Raw genomic sequence first — 15,929 nt, 5'->3', positions numbered from 1 at the left:
AGCTGGAGTAGTCTCAGGATGGGTGACCTTCCGAGAAGTGACTGTCGGAACTGTGTGAGTGAGGACAAAACACAAGGACAGATCATGTGGTGATTTGGACAGAGACTAATTTGAGTCCGAGGTACATGGGTCCGTTCATAGTAGTTGAGCAAGTGGGACTAGTGACATACAAGCTTGAGTTGCATGAGGTCATGCGTGCGTTCCACAAAGTGTTTCATTTGTCGATACTGAGGAAGTGTCTCCAAGAGGATGATCAGTTGTTGGCTAAGATTCCTGAGGATCTTCAGCCCCACATGATTTTGGAGGCGAGTCCGTTGAGGCTGCTCGAGAGGAGAGTCAAGGAACTTCAATGGGAAAAGATTCTTTTGATGAGATTCCTATGAGAGTGATGGAGTAGAGGAACAGACTTGGGAGCCAGAGGCGAGGATGAAGGCAAGGTTCAAGAAGTGGTTCGAGAAACAGACCGCGAATTGAGCTTGTCTAGCCTGGTCCTAGTTGTAGTCCATGGCTGGAGCGAGAATGGAGTATTCCAGCCCATATCTCTTGATACTTGGTCGCTTAGGGGTGGTTGGTTGTGCGACTAAGTACCAAGATGAGGTGGTGTTGGGGATATGCGTTTCCGTGAAGTGCAATGCTAATAGTGGAAAGTTTCTAAAAATAGAAGTTTTTCAAAAATGGAAGTTTCTAGAAATGAAAATTATTGAGGTAGATCTAACCGGGAGATACTCGATGATGGCATCATACTTGTTTGCTCAAGGCCTTGTGGGATACCAATAGCTCGATGGACTTTGTGGCCAGAGAGTGGGAGTGGTATGTTTATTTTGGATGATGATCAGTGAGCGCGCTTTTGTGAGCCGCGGCTCGGCAGTGAGCCATTATGTCTCGAGGGCTGCAACCTGAGAGCAGGGGGAGTGGATGAGAGTGACTTCCTGGATGTCGTAGCTTAAGGCGGTTAGCCTGATAACGAGCTGGTATGATTCGTTGGTTGCGACCGCGGACGGGGGAAGCACTGAGTTGTGAGCAAATAACGTCTAGGATGTGAGTATATTGGCTAGAGGAAGACCTCGAGGGTTCAGTCGAAGGTGTTTGGGCTGTTGCGAAAGTTGCAAATGAAACCTTGGCTGACGGTGTTCAGTCTGGTCGGAGGACGTGCGGGCCATGTTGACGGTGGCACAGAGGTCCTTGACGGACGGACGGTGCTGCGAGATTTGAGGATGAATCTTTGTTGGTGGAGGAGAATTGTAACATCCGCGAGGTGTCGTTCGACACCACTAATCTCCGATTTGACCAAATTGTTTTAATTGTCGTTTTGGTTCGGTTTAGTTTAAAGAAAACCAAGTTATTTAAGAGGAAAAATCGGCCTAGGTCGTGGAGTTTCAGAGTTTGTCGTTCCCGAGAGTTTGAAAAAAAGGAGAAAAGTTTGAGAGTGTGTTCTTAAGAGTTTTTAGGCTTTTCTTGACTGTTTTGGTGAGATCTGCAATTTGTGGATAACATGAAATGGATGTCCTGCAACTTTCCATGATATCATATTCACGCAATAACAACTTATGATTTATTAAAGTTACTTACCACTTTCCAAAAAAAAGATGATATAACATTTGGTTGATTAAAATAATATGTAGTATAAAATTAATAAAAAGAGATAATTTTGACCAAAAATTTTACTTTTGCTATATAAAATTTATTTTATATGTAGGTATTTAGAAAAAAATCTTACAATCCAAACACCAATTTCTTGTCTGGAGCAATGACAAACAAATCTTCTACATTCACCAATAATCCGTTTTCTTCTCAAACAATGATGTGCACATTCTTGACAGAAACCAAGTATGTTTTTAGCTGCGGAAACTCCAAGATGTTCATCTGGTGGAAGTTCATCTATTTTAAAGTTAATTTGAGGGTTTGTTGCTGAATTGAAAGAATGAGTGTTCTCTTCCAAATAAGCTTTTGCCTTGATATTTGGCGCACCTATATTATTTATAAAATATATATTATTTTATAAAATTAATATTTCAAGAGAATTAAAAAAATCTACATAGTATCGTTACTAACAAAGGTTAAATTTACATGATAAAACAAGAAATAGAAGAGTTAAAACAATGACAATTGTCTTCATTCTATTTTAGAGAGTTCAATACTATTTCAAAAAAAAAAAAAATTGAATTTCTTTTGCCAATGGTTTAAGTTTTCGTTGTGGGTAATTCTTAGTGGATAATAGTATGTTTATATACGATTTTACTTATGTTACAAACGAGTTAATCAACGTTTTTTTATAAATGAAGGTTAAAACGACTACTCAATTTAAATTGTTAGTTTCATTTAAACGTATTCATAAAAGTGATTTATTATAAATATTAATTATCTTCTTATTTATGATACAAATAACTTATGGCTTACAACTTTACTCATTTTGTATCAAATATGATATAAATTCTAATAAAGATATCATCTTCTTTTATGTTCAAAAGAAAAGAAAACGTCTTTATTGAACACTGTAACGCCCGTGTCCCGAAAAAAATAGAAGATTTGTGTGTATGTCGGGAATTGGAGTGAAACCGGTTTAATTTTAGTTGGTTTATTAAGTTGGTCGAGTTATTAATTAAATGAGGACTGGTTTAATTAATTCTTGGTTTAGCTAATTCTTGTTTAATCGAATTAAACCAAGGAAAACTCTATCGTTCCCTTTAAAAATACTCTACGCCTTTTGTCTTATCTTCACGACGGTGGAGGGTTGTCATGATGATAGAGATGAAAGGGGAGAGAGGTCGTAAGATAATGAATCTAAACAATCAATCAATATAACAATCCATGAAATCCCTAATGAGAAACTCTAAACCTAACAAGCAGATCTACTCAGACATAATCAATGAAAGACAAATCATATTCTGAATAAATTGCATTAAGAAATTAAAATAAGAAGTAAAGAAGTTCTAAATCTTCTATGAAGGATCTTGATTCTTCTCTCCAAAATCTCTCTAAATATCTCCCTCTCAAAAGTTTCAGGGAAAAATAAAGCTTAGGTCTAAATAATAACCTAAAAATCCTATATATATATATATTCCTAAAAACACGTCGGGAACTATGACACCCCGGTTTCAGAGACTTTCAGAGAGGTTTAAAAGAATAGATTTGGCCACCAATATCACCAAAGTTCACTAATCTTTTCGGTCAAAGGTCCTGAGAGAACTCCAGAGTTAAGCGTGCTTGAGCTGGAGTAGTCTCAGGATGGGTGACCTTCCGAGAAGTGACTGTCGGAACTGTGTGAGTGAGGACAAAACACAAGGACAGATCATGTGGTGATTTGGACAGAGACTAATTTGAGTCCGAGGTACATGGGTCCGTTCATAGTAGTTGAGCAAGTGGGACTAGTGACATACAAGCTTGAGTTGCATGAGGTCATGCGTGCGTTCCACAAAGTGTTTCATTTGTCGATACTGAGGAAGTGTCTCCAAGAGGATGATCAGTTGTTGGCTAAGATTCCTGAGGATCTTCAGCCCCACATGATTTTGGAGGCGAGTCCGTTGAGGCTGCTCGAGAGGAGAGTCAAGGAACTTCAATGGGAAAAGATTCTTTTGATGAGATTCCTATGAGAGTGATGGAGTAGAGGAACAGACTTGGGAGCCAGAGGCGAGGATGAAGGCAAGGTTCAAGAAGTGGTTCGAGAAACAGACCGCGAATTGAGCTTGTCTAGCCTGGTCCTAGTTGTAGTCCATGGCTGGAGCGAGAATGGAGTATTCCAGCCCATATCTCTTGATACTTGGTCGCTTAGGGGTGGTTGGTTGTGCGACTAAGTACCAAGATGAGGTGGTGTTGGGGATATGCGTTTCCGTGAAGTGCAATGCTAATAGTGGAAAGTTTCTAAAAATAGAAGTTTTTCAAAAATGGAAGTTTCTAGAAATGAAAATTATTGAGGTAGATCTAACCGGGAGATACTCGATGATGGCATCATACTTGTTTGCTCAAGGCCTTGTGGGATACCAATAGCTCGATGGACTTTGTGGCCAGAGAGTGGGAGTGGTATGTTTATTTTGGATGATGATCAGTGAGCGCGCTTTTGTGAGCCGCGGCTCGGCAGTGAGCCATTATGTCTCGAGGGCTGCAACCTGAGAGCAGGGGGAGTGGATGAGAGTGACTTCCTGGATGTCGTAGCTTAAGGCGGTTAGCCTGATAACGAGCTGGTATGATTCGTTGGTTGCGACCGCGGACGGGGGAAGCACTGAGTTGTGAGCAAATAACGTCTAGGATGTGAGTATATTGGCTAGAGGAAGACCTCGAGGGTTCAGTCGAAGGTGTTTGGGCTGTTGCGAAAGTTGCAAATGAAACCTTGGCTGACGGTGTTCAGTCTGGTCGGAGGACGTGCGGGCCATGTTGACGGTGGCACAGAGGTCCTTGACGGACGGACGGTGCTGCGAGATTTGAGGATGAATCTTTGTTGGTGGAGGAGAATTGTAACATCCGCGAGGTGTCGTTCGACACCACTAATCTCCGATTTGACCAAATTGTTTTAATTGTCGTTTTGGTTCGGTTTAGTTTAAAGAAAACCAAGTTATTTAAGAGGAAAAATCGGCCTAGGTCGTGGAGTTTCAGAGTTTGTCGTTCCCGAGAGTTTGAAAAAAAGGAGAAAAGTTTGAGAGTGTGTTCTTAAGAGTTTTTAGGCTTTTCTTGACTGTTTTGGTGAGATCTGCAATTTGTGGATAACATGAAATGGATGTCCTGCAACTTTCCATGATATCATATTCACGCAATAACAACTTATGATTTATTAAAGTTACTTACCACTTTCCAAAAAAAAGATGATATAACATTTGGTTGATTAAAATAATATGTAGTATAAAATTAATAAAAAGAGATAATTTTGACCAAAAATTTTACTTTTGCTATATAAAATTTATTTTATATGTAGGTATTTAGAAAAAAATCTTACAATCCAAACACCAATTTCTTGTCTGGAGCAATGACAAACAAATCTTCTACATTCACCAATAATCCGTTTTCTTCTCAAACAATGATGTGCACATTCTTGACAGAAACCAAGTATGTTTTTAGCTGCGGAAACTCCAAGATGTTCATCTGGTGGAAGTTCATCTATTTTAAAGTTAATTTGAGGGTTTGTTGCTGAATTGAAAGAATGAGTGTTCTCTTCCAAATAAGCTTTTGCCTTGATATTTGGCGCACCTATATTATTTATAAAATATATATTATTTTATAAAATTAATATTTCAAGAGAATTAAAAAAATCTACATAGTATCGTTACTAACAAAGGTTAAATTTACATGATAAAACAAGAAATAGAAGAGTTAAAACAATGACAATTGTCTTCATTCTATTTTAGAGAGTTCAATACTATTTCAAAAAAAAAAAAAATTGAATTTCTTTTGCCAATGGTTTAAGTTTTCGTTGTGGGTAATTCTTAGTGGATAATAGTATGTTTATATACGATTTTACTTATGTTACAAACGAGTTAATCAACGTTTTTTTTATAAATGAAGGTTAAAACGACTACTCAATTTAAATTGTTAGTTTCATTTAAACGTATTCATAAAAGTGATTTATTATAAATATTAATTATCTTCTTATTTATGATACAAATAACTTATGGCTTACAACTTTACTCATTTTGTATCAAATATGATATAAATTCTAATAAAGATATCATCTTCTTTTATGTTCAAAAGAAAAGAAAACGTCTTTATTGAACACTGTAACGCCCGTGTCCCGAAAAAAATAGAAGATTTGTGTGTATGTCGGGAATTGGAGTGAAACCGGTTTAATTTTAGTTGGTTTATTAAGTTGGTCGAGTTATTAATTAAATGAGGACTGGTTTAATTAATTCTTGGTTTAGCTAATTCTTGTTTAATCGAATTAAACCAAGGAAAACTCTATCGTTCCCTTTAAAAATACTCTACGCCTTTTGTCTTATCTTCACGACGGTGGAGGGTTGTCATGATGATAGAGATGAAAGGGGAGAGAGGTCGTAAGATAATGAATCTAAACAATCAATCAATATAACAATCCATGAAATCCCTAATGAGAAACTCTAAACCTAACAAGCAGATCTACTCAGACATAATCAATGAAAGACAAATCATATTCTGAATAAATTGCATTAAGAAATTAAAATAAGAAGTAAAGAAGTTCTAAATCTTCTATGAAGGATCTTGATTCTTCTCTCCAAAATCTCTCTAAATATCTCCCTCTCAAAAGTTTCAGGGAAAAATAAAGCTTAGGTCTAAATAATAACCTAAAAATCCTATATATATATATATTCCTAAAAACACGTCGGGAACTATGACACCCTGGTTTCAGAGACTTTCAGAGAGGTTTAAAAGAATTGATTTGGCCACCAATATCACCAAAGTTCACTAATCTTTTCGGTCAAAGGTCCTGAGAGAACTCCAGAGTTAAGCATGCTTGAGCTGGAGTAGTCTCAGGATGGGTGACCTTCCGAGAAGTGACTGTCGGAACTGTGTGAGTGAGGACAAAACACAAGGACAGATCATGTGGTGATTTGGACAGAGACTAATTTGAGTCCGAGGTACATGGGTCCGTTCATAGTAGTTGAGCAAGTGGGACTAGTGACATACAAGCTTGAGTTGCATGAGGTCATGCGTGCGTTCCACAAAGTGTTTCATTTGTCGATACTGAGGAAGTGTCTCCAAGAGGATGATCAGTTGTTGGCTAAGATTCCTGAGGATCTTCAGCCCCACATGATTTTGGAGGCGAGTCCGTTGAGGCTGCTCGAGAGGAGAGTCAAGGAACTTCAATGGGAAAAGATTCTTTTGATGAGATTCCTATGAGAGTGATGGAGTAGAGGAACAGACTTGGGAGCCAGAGGCGAGGATGAAGGCAAGGTTCAAGAAGTGGTTCGAGAAACAGACCGCGAATTGAGCTTGTCTAGCCTGGTCCTAGTTGTAGTCCATGGCTGGAGCGAGAATGGAGTATTCCAGCCCATATCTCTTGATACTTGGTCGCTTAGGGGTGGTTGGTTGTGCGACTAAGTACCAAGATGAGGTGGTGTTGGGGATATGCGTTTCCGTGAAGTGCAATGCTAATAGTGGAAAGTTTCTAAAAATAGAAGTTTTTCAAAAATGGAAGTTTCTAGAAATGAAAATTATTGAGGTAGATCTAACCGGGAGATACTCGATGATGGCATCATACTTGTTTGCTCAAGGCCTTGTNGAAATTATTGAGGTAGATCTAGCCGGGAGATACTCGATGATGGCATCATACTTGTTTGCTCAAGGCCTTGTGGGATACCAATAGCTCGATGGACTTTGTGGCCAGAGAGTGGGAGTGGTATGTTTATTTTGGATGATGATCAGTGAGCGCGCTTTTGTGAGCCGCGGCTCGGCAGTGAGCCATTATGTCTCGAGGGCTGCAACCTGAGAGCAGGGGGAGTGGATGAGAGTGACTTCCTGGATGTCGTAGCTTAAGGCGGTTAGCCTGATAACGAGCTGGTATGATTCGTTGGTTGCGACCGCGGACGGGGGAAGCACTGAGTTGTGAGCAAATAACGTCTAGGATGTGAGTATATTGGCTAGAGGAAGACCTCGAGGGTTCAGTCGAAGGTGTTTGGGCTGTTGCGAAAGTTGCAAATGAAACCTTGGCTGACGGTGTTCAGTCTGGTCGGAGGACGTGCGGGCCATGTTGACGGTGGCACAGAGGTCCTTGACGGACGGACGGTGCTGCGAGATTTGAGGATGAATCTTTGTTGGTGGAGGAGAATTGTAACATCCGCGAGGTGTCGTTCGACACCACTAATCTCCGATTTGACCAAATTGTTTTAATTGTCGTTTTGGTTCGGTTTAGTTTAAAGAAAACCAAGTTATTTAAGAGGAAAAATCGGCCTAGGTCGTGGAGTTTCAGAGTTTGTCGTTCCCGAGAGTTTGAAAAAAAGGAGAAAAGTTTGAGAGTGTGTTCTTAAGAGTTTTTAGGCTTTTCTTGACTGTTTTGGTGAGATCTGCAATTTGTGGATAACATGAAATGGATGTCCTGCAACTTTCCATGATATCATATTCACGCAATAACAACTTATGATTTATTAAAGTTACTTACCACTTTCCAAAAAAAAGATGATATAACATTTGGTTGATTAAAATAATATGTAGTATAAAATTAATAAAAAGAGATAATTTTGACCAAAAGTTTTACTTTTGCTATATAAAATTTATTTTATATGTAGGTATTTAGAAAAAAATCTTACAATCCAAACACCAATTTCTTGTCTGGAGCAATGACAAACAAATCTTCTACATTCACCAATAATCCGTTTTCTTCTCAAACAATGATGTGCACATTCTTGACAGAAACCAAGTATGTTTTTAGCTGCGGAAACTCCAAGATGTTCATCTGGTGGAAGTTCATCTATTTTAAAGTTAATTTGAGGGCTTGTTGCTGAATTGAAAGAATGAGTGTTCTCTTCCAAATAAGCTTTTGCCTTGATATTTGGCGCACTTATATTATTTATAAAATATATATTATTTTATAAAATTAATATTTCAAGAGAATTAAAAAAATCTACATAGTATCGTCACTAACAAAGGTTAAACTTACATGATAAAACAAGAAATAGAAGAGTTAAAACAATGACAATTGTCTTCATTCTATTTTAGAAAGTTCAATACTATTTCAAAAAAAAAAAAAATTGAATTTCTTTTGCCAATGGTTTAAGTTTTCGTTGTGGGTAATTCTTAGTGGATAATAGTATGTTTATATACGATTTTACTTATGTTACAAACGAGTTAATCAACCTTTTTTTTATAAATGAAGGTTAAAACGACTACTCAATTTAAATTGTTAGTTTCATTTAAACGTATTCATAAAAGTGATTTATTATAAATATTAATTATCTTCTTATTTATGATACAAATAACTTATGGCTTACAACTTTACTCATTTTGTATCAAATATGATATAAATTCTAATAAAGATATCATCTTCTTTTATGTTCAAAAGAAAAGAAAACGTCTTTATTGAACACTGTAACGCCCGTGTCCCGAAAAAAATAGAAGATTTGTGTGTATGTCGGGAATTGGAGTGAAACCGGTTTAATTTTAGTTGGTTTATTAAGTTGGTCGAGTTATTAATTAAATGAGGACTGGTTTAATTAATTCTTGGTTTAGCTAATTCTTGTTTAATCGAATTAAACCAAGGAAAACTCTATCGTTCCCTTTAAAAATACTCTACGCCTTTTGTCTTATCTTCACGACGGTGGAGGGTTGTCATGATGATAGAGATGAAAGGGGAGAGAGGTCGTAAGATAATGAATCTAAACAATCAATCAATATAACAATCCATGAAATCCCTAATGAGAAACTCTAAACCTAACAAGCAGATCTACTCATACATAATCAATGAAAGACAAATCATATTCTGAATAAATTGCATTAAGAAATTAAAATAAGAAGTAAAGAAGTTCTAAATCTTCTATGAAGGATCTTGATTCTTCTCTCCAAAATCTCTCTAAATATCTCCCTCTCAAAAGTTTCAGGGAAAAATAAAGCTTAGGTCTAAATAATAACCTAAAAATCCTATATATATATATATTCCTAAAAACACGTCGGGAACTATGACACCCTGGTTTCAGAGACTTTCAGAGAGGTTTAAAAGAATTGATTTGGCCACCAATATCACCAAAGTTCACTAATCTTTTCGGTCAAAGGTCCTGAGAGAACTCCAGAGTTAAGCATGCTTGAGCTGGAGTAGTCTCAGGATGGGTGACCTTCCGAGAAGTGACTGTCGGAACTGTGTGAGTGAGGACAAAACACAAGGACAGATCATGTGGTGATTTGGACAGAGACTAATTTGAGTCCGAGGTACATGGGTCCGTTCATAGTAGTTGAGCAAGTGGGACTAGTGACATACAAGCTTGAGTTGCATGAGGTCATGCGTGCGTTCCACAAAGTGTTTCATTTGTCGATACTGAGGAAGTGTCTCCAAGAGGATGATCAGTTGTTGGCTAAGATTCCTGAGGATCTTCAGCCCCACATGATTTTGGAGGCGAGTCCGTTGAGGCTGCTCGAGAGGAGAGTCAAGGAACTTCAATGGGAAAAGATTCTTTTGATGAGATTCCTATGAGAGTGATGGAGTAGAGGAACAGACTTGGGAGCCAGAGGCGAGGATGAAGGCAAGGTTCAAGAAGTGGTTCGAGAAACAGACCGCGAATTGAGCTTGTCTAGCCTGGTCCTAGTTGTAGTCCATGGCTGGAGCGAGAATGGAGTATTCCAGCCCATATCTCTTGATACTTGGTCGCTTAGGGGTGGTTGGTTGTGCGACTAAGTACCAAGATGAGGTGGTGTTGGGGATATGCGTTTCCGTGAAGTGCAATGCTAATAGTGGAAAGTTTCTAAAAATAGAAGTTTTTCAAAAATGGAAGTTTCTAGAAATGAAAATTATTGAGGTAGATCTAACCGGGAGATACTCGATGATGGCATCATACTTGTTTGCTCAAGGCCTTGTGGGATACCAATAGCTCGATGGACTTTGTGGCCAGAGAGTGGGAGTGGTATGTTTGTTTTGGATGATGATCAGTGAGCGCGCTTTTGTGAGCCGCGGCTCGGCAGTGAGCCATTATGTCTCGAGGGCTGCAACCTGAGAGCAGGGGGAGTGGATGAGAGTGACTTCCTGGATGTCGTAGCTTAAGGCGGTTAGCCTGATAACGAGCCGGTATGATTCGTTGGTTGCGACCGCGGACGGGGGAAGCACTGAGTTGTGAGCAAATAACGTCTAGGATGTGAGTATATTGGCTAGAGGAAGACCTCGAGGGTTCAGTCGAAGGTGTTTGGGCTGTTGCGAAAGTTGCAAATGAAACCTTGGCTGACGGTGTTCAGTCTGGTCGGAGGACGTGCGGGCCATGTTGACGGTGGCACAGAGGTCCTTGACGGACGGACGGTGCTGCGAGATTTGAGGATGAATCTTTGTTGGTGGAGGAGAATTGTAACATCCGCGAGGTGTCGTTCGACACCACTAATCTCCGATTTGACCAAATTGTTTTAATTGTCGTTTTGGTTCGGTTTAGTTTAAAGAAAACCAAGTTATTTAAGAGGAAAAATCGGCCTAGGTCGTGGAGTTTCAGAGTTTGTCGTTCCCGAGAGTTTGAAAAAAAGGAGAAAAGTTTGAGAGTGTGTTCTTAAGAGTTTTTAGGCTTTTCTTGACTGTTTTGGTGAGATCTGCAATTTGTGGATAACATGAAATGGATGTCCTGCAACTTTCCATGATATCATATTCACGCAATAACAACTTATGATTTATTAAAGTTACTTACCACTTTCCAAAAAAAAGATGATATAACATTTGGTTGATTAAAATAATATGTAGTATAAAATTAATAAAAAGAGATAATTTTGACCAAAAGTTTTACTTTTGCTATATAAAATTTATTTTATATGTAGGTATTTAGAAAAAAATCTTACAATCCAAACACCAATTTCTTGTCTGGAGCAATGACAAACAAATCTTCTACATTCACCAATAATCCGTTTTCTTCTCAAACAATGATGTGCACATTCTTGACAGAAACCAAGTATGTTTTTAGCTGCGGAAACTCCAAGATGTTCATCTGGTGGAAGTTCATCTATTTTAAAGTTAATTTGAGGGCTTGTTGCTGAATTGAAAGAATGAGTGTTCTCTTCCAAATAAGCTTTTGCCTTGATATTTGGCGCACTTATATTATTTATAAAATATATATTATTTTATAAAATTAATATTTCAAGAGAATTAAAAAAATCTACATAGTATCGTCACTAACAAAGGTTAAACTTACATGATAAAACAAGAAATAGAAGAGTTAAAACAATGACAATTGTCTTCATTCTATTTTAGAAAGTTCAATACTATTTCAAAAAAAAAAAAAATTGAATTTCTTTTGCCAATGGTTTAAGTTTTCGTTGTGGGTAATTCTTAGTGGATAATAGTATGTTTATATACGATTTTACTTATGTTACAAACGAGTTAATCAACCTTTTTTTTATAAATGAAGGTTAAAACGACTACTCAATTTAAATTGTTAGTTTCATTTAAACGTATTCATAAAAGTGATTTATTATAAATATTAATTATCTTCTTATTTATGATACAAATAACTTATGGCTTACAACTTTACTCATTTTGTATCAAATATGATATAAATTCTAATAAAGATATCATCTTCTTTTATGTTCAAAAGAAAAGAAAACGTCTTTATTGAACACTGTAACGCCCGTGTCCCGAAAAAAATAGAAGATTTGTGTGTATGTCGGGAATTGGAGTGAAACCGGTTTAATTTTAGTTGGTTTATTAAGTTGGTCGAGTTATTAATTAAATGAGGACTGGTTTAATTAATTCTTGGTTTAGCTAATTCTTGTTTAATCGAATTAAACCAAGGAAAACTCTATCGTTCCCTTTAAAAATACTCTACGCCTTTTGTCTTATCTTCACGACGGTGGAGGGTTGTCATGATGATAGAGATGAAAGGGGAGAGAGGTCGTAAGATAATGAATCTAAACAATCAATCAATATAACAATCCATGAAATCCCTAATGAGAAACTCTAAACCTAACAAGCAGATCTACTCATACATAATCAATGAAAGACAAATCATATTCTGAATAAATTGCATTAAGAAATTAAAATAAGAAGTAAAGAAGTTCTAAATCTTCTATGAAGGATCTTGATTCTTCTCTCCAAAATCTCTCTAAATATCTCCCTCTCAAAAGTTTCAGGGAAAAATAAAGCTTAGGTCTAAATAATAACCTAAAAATCCTATATATATATATATTCCTAAAAACACGTCGGGAACTATGACACCCTGGTTTCAGAGACTTTCAGAGAGGTTTAAAAGAATTGATTTGGCCACCAATATCACCAAAGTTCACTAATCTTTTCGGTCAAAGGTCCTGAGAGAACTCCAGAGTTAAGCATGCTTGAGCTGGAGTAGTCTCAGGATGGGTGACCTTCCGAGAAGTGACTGTCGGAACTGTGTGAGTGAGGACAAAACACAAGGACAGATCATGTGGTGATTTGGACAGAGACTAATTTGAGTCCGAGGTACATGGGTCCGTTCATAGTAGTTGAGCAAGTGGGACTAGTGACATACAAGCTTGAGTTGCATGAGGTCATGCGTGCGTTCCACAAAGTGTTTCATTTGTCGATACTGAGGAAGTGTCTCCAAGAGGATGATCAGTTGTTGGCTAAGATTCCTGAGGATCTTCAGCCCCACATGATTTTGGAGGCGAGTCCGTTGAGGCTGCTCGAGAGGAGAGTCAAGGAACTTCAATGGGAAAAGATTCTTTTGATGAGATTCCTATGAGAGTGATGGAGTAGAGGAACAGACTTGGGAGCCAGAGGCGAGGATGAAGGCAAGGTTCAAGAAGTGGTTCGAGAAACAGACCGCGAATTGAGCTTGTCTAGCCTGGTCCTAGTTGTAGTCCATGGCTGGAGCGAGAATGGAGTATTCCAGCCCATATCTCTTGATACTTGGTCGCTTAGGGGTGGTTGGTTGTGCGACTAAGTACCAAGATGAGGTGGTGTTGGGGATATGCGTTTCCGTGAAGTGCAATGCTAATAGTGGAAAGTTTCTAAAAATAGAAGTTTTTCAAAAATGGAAGTTTCTAGAAATGAAAATTATTGAGGTAGATCTAACCGGGAGATACTCGATGATGGCATCATACTTGTTTGCTCAAGGCCTTGTGGGATACCAATAGCTCGATGGACTTTGTGGCCAGAGAGTGGGAGTGGTATGTTTGTTTTGGATGATGATCAGTGAGCGCGCTTTTGTGAGCCGCGGCTCGGCAGTGAGCCATTATGTCTCGAGGGCTGCAACCTGAGAGCAGGGGGAGTGGATGAGAGTGACTTCCTGGATGTCGTAGCTTAAGGCGGTTAGCCTGATAACGAGCCGGTATGATTCGTTGGTTGCGACCGCGGACGGGGGAAGCACTGAGTTGTGAGCAAATAACGTCTAGGATGTGAGTATATTGGCTAGAGGAAGACCTCGAGGGTTCAGTCGAAGGTGTTCGGGCTGTTGCGAAAGTTGCAAATGAAACCTTGGCTGACGGTGTTCAGTCTGGTCGGAGGACGTGCGGGCCATGTTGACGGTGGCACAGAGGTCCTTGACGGACGGACGGTGCTGCGAGATTTGAGGATGAATCTTTGTTGGTGGAGGAGAATTGTAACATCCGCGAGGTGTCGTTCGACACCACTAATCTCCGATTTGACCAAATTGTTTTAATTGTCGTTTTGGTTCGGTTTAGTTTAAAGAAAACCAAGTTATTTAAGAGGAAAAATCGGCCTAGGTCGTGGAGTTTCAGAGTTTGCCGTTCCCGAGAGTTTGAGAAAAAGGAGAAAAGTTTGAAAGTGTGTTCTTAAGAGTTTTAGGCTTTTCTTGACTGTTTTGGTAAGATCTGCACAAATTGCATAACATGAAATGGATGTCCTGCAACTTTCCATATCATATTCACGCAATAACAAGTTATGATTTATTAAAGTTACTTACCACTTTCCAAAAAAAAGATGATATAACATTTGGTTGATTAAAATAATATGTAGTATAAAATTAATAAAAAGAGATAATTTTNTCGTTCCCGAGAGTTTGAAAAAAAGGAGAAAAGTTTGAGAGTGTGTTCTTAAGAGTTTTTAGGCTTTTCTTGACTGTTTTGGTGAGATCTGCAATTTGTGGATAACATGAAATGGATGTCCTGCAACTTTCCATGATATCATATTCACGCAATAACAACTTATGATTTATTAAAGTTACTTACCACTTTCCAAAAAAAAGATGATATAACATTTGGTTGATTAAAATAATATGTAGTATAAAATTAATAAAAAGAGATAATTTTGACCAAAAATTTTACTTTTGCTTTATTTTATATGTAGGTATTTAGAAAAAAATCTTACAATCCAACACCAATTTCTTGTCTGGAGCAATGACAAACAAATCTTCTACATTCACCAATAATCCGTTTTCTTCTCAAACAATGATGTGCACATTTTTGACAGAAACCAAGTATGTTTTTAGCTGCCGAAACTCCAAGATGTTCATCTGGTGGAAGTTCATCTATTTTAAAGTTAATTTGAGGGTTTGTTGCTGAATTGAAAGAATGAGTGTTCTCTTCCNGTTTTACTTTTGCTATATAAAATTTATTTTATATGTAGGTATTTAGAAAAAAATCTTACAATCCAAACACCAATTTCTTGTCTGGAGCAATGACAAACAAATCTTCTACATTCACCAATAATCCGTTTTCTTCTCAAACAATGATGTGCACATTTTTGACAGAAACCAAGTATGTTTTTAGCTGCGGAAACTCCAAGATGTTCATCTGGTGGAAGTTCATCTATTTTAAAGTTAATTTGAGGGTTTGTTGCTGAATTGAAAGAATGAGTGTTCTCTTCCAAATAAGCTTTTGCCTTGATATTTGGCGCACCTATATTATTTATAAAATATATATTATTTTATAAAATTAATATTTCAAGAGAATTAAAAAAATCTACATAGTATCGTCACTAACAAAGGTTAAACTTACATGATAAAACAAGAAATAGAAGAGTTAAAACAATGACAATTGTCTTCATTCTATTTTAGAAAGTTCAATACTATTTCAAAAAAAAAAAAAATTGAATTTCTTTTGCCAATGGTTTAAGTTTTCGTTGTGGGTAATTCTTAGTGGATAATAGTATGTTTATATACGATTTTACTTATGTTACAAACGAGTTAATCAACATTTTTTTTATAAATGAAGGTTAAAACGACTACTCAATTTAAATTGTTAGTTTCATTTAAACGTATTCATAAAAATGATTTATTATAAATATTAATTATCTTCTTATTTATGATACAAATAACTTATGGCTTACAACTTTACTCATTTTGTATCAAATATGATATAAATTCTAATAAAGATATCATCTTCTTTTATGTTCAAAAGAAAAGAAAACATCTTTATTGAACACT

The 15,929-nt window shown here is 37.3% G+C and overlaps 5 protein-coding genes across 5 annotated transcripts; all 5 read right to left on the bottom strand.

Moving 5' to 3' along the window:
• On the bottom strand, positions 581–2,176 carry LOC104728636 (defensin-like protein 222). The gene is made up of 3 exons (XM_010447593.1): positions 2,068–2,176; positions 1,718–1,968; positions 581–634 (listed from the first exon to the last, which is right to left on the bottom strand). The coding sequence occupies exons 1-3, from the start codon at positions 2,114–2,116 to the stop codon at positions 581–583; spliced, it is 354 nt and encodes a 117-aa protein (XP_010445895.1). The 5' UTR covers positions 2,117–2,176.
• On the bottom strand, positions 3,788–5,383 carry LOC104728635 (defensin-like protein 222). Its single transcript, XM_010447592.1, has 3 exons — positions 5,275–5,383; positions 4,925–5,175; positions 3,788–3,841 (listed from the first exon to the last, which is right to left on the bottom strand). Exons 1-3 carry the CDS (start codon positions 5,321–5,323, stop codon positions 3,788–3,790), a joined length of 354 nt encoding a protein of 117 aa, XP_010445894.1. The 5' UTR covers positions 5,324–5,383.
• LOC104728634 (defensin-like protein 222) lies at positions 6,996–8,603 on the bottom strand. Its single transcript, XM_010447591.1, has 3 exons — positions 8,551–8,603; positions 8,205–8,454; positions 6,996–7,049 (listed from the first exon to the last, which is right to left on the bottom strand). The coding sequence occupies exons 1-3, from the start codon at positions 8,601–8,603 to the stop codon at positions 6,996–6,998; spliced, it is 357 nt and encodes a 118-aa protein (XP_010445893.1).
• Positions 10,276–11,811, bottom strand: LOC104728632 (defensin-like protein 222). Its single transcript, XM_010447590.1, has 3 exons — positions 11,759–11,811; positions 11,413–11,662; positions 10,276–10,329 (listed from the first exon to the last, which is right to left on the bottom strand). Exons 1-3 carry the CDS (start codon positions 11,809–11,811, stop codon positions 10,276–10,278), a joined length of 357 nt encoding a protein of 118 aa, XP_010445892.1.
• On the bottom strand, positions 14,946–15,550 carry LOC104728631 (defensin-like protein 222). The gene is made up of 3 exons (XM_010447589.2): positions 15,502–15,550; positions 15,152–15,402; positions 14,946–15,017 (listed from the first exon to the last, which is right to left on the bottom strand). Exons 1-3 carry the CDS (start codon positions 15,548–15,550, stop codon positions 14,946–14,948), a joined length of 372 nt encoding a protein of 123 aa, XP_010445891.1.

The sequence above is a fragment of the Camelina sativa genome, chromosome 11 (genome assembly GCF_000633955.1).
Source record: "Camelina sativa cultivar DH55 chromosome 11, Cs, whole genome shotgun sequence".
In the NCBI taxonomy this organism is placed as follows: Eukaryota; Viridiplantae; Streptophyta; class Magnoliopsida; order Brassicales; family Brassicaceae; genus Camelina; species Camelina sativa.
Note: the sequence above shows the minus strand (reverse complement) of the source record. Positions and strands in the feature narration are given on the sequence as shown.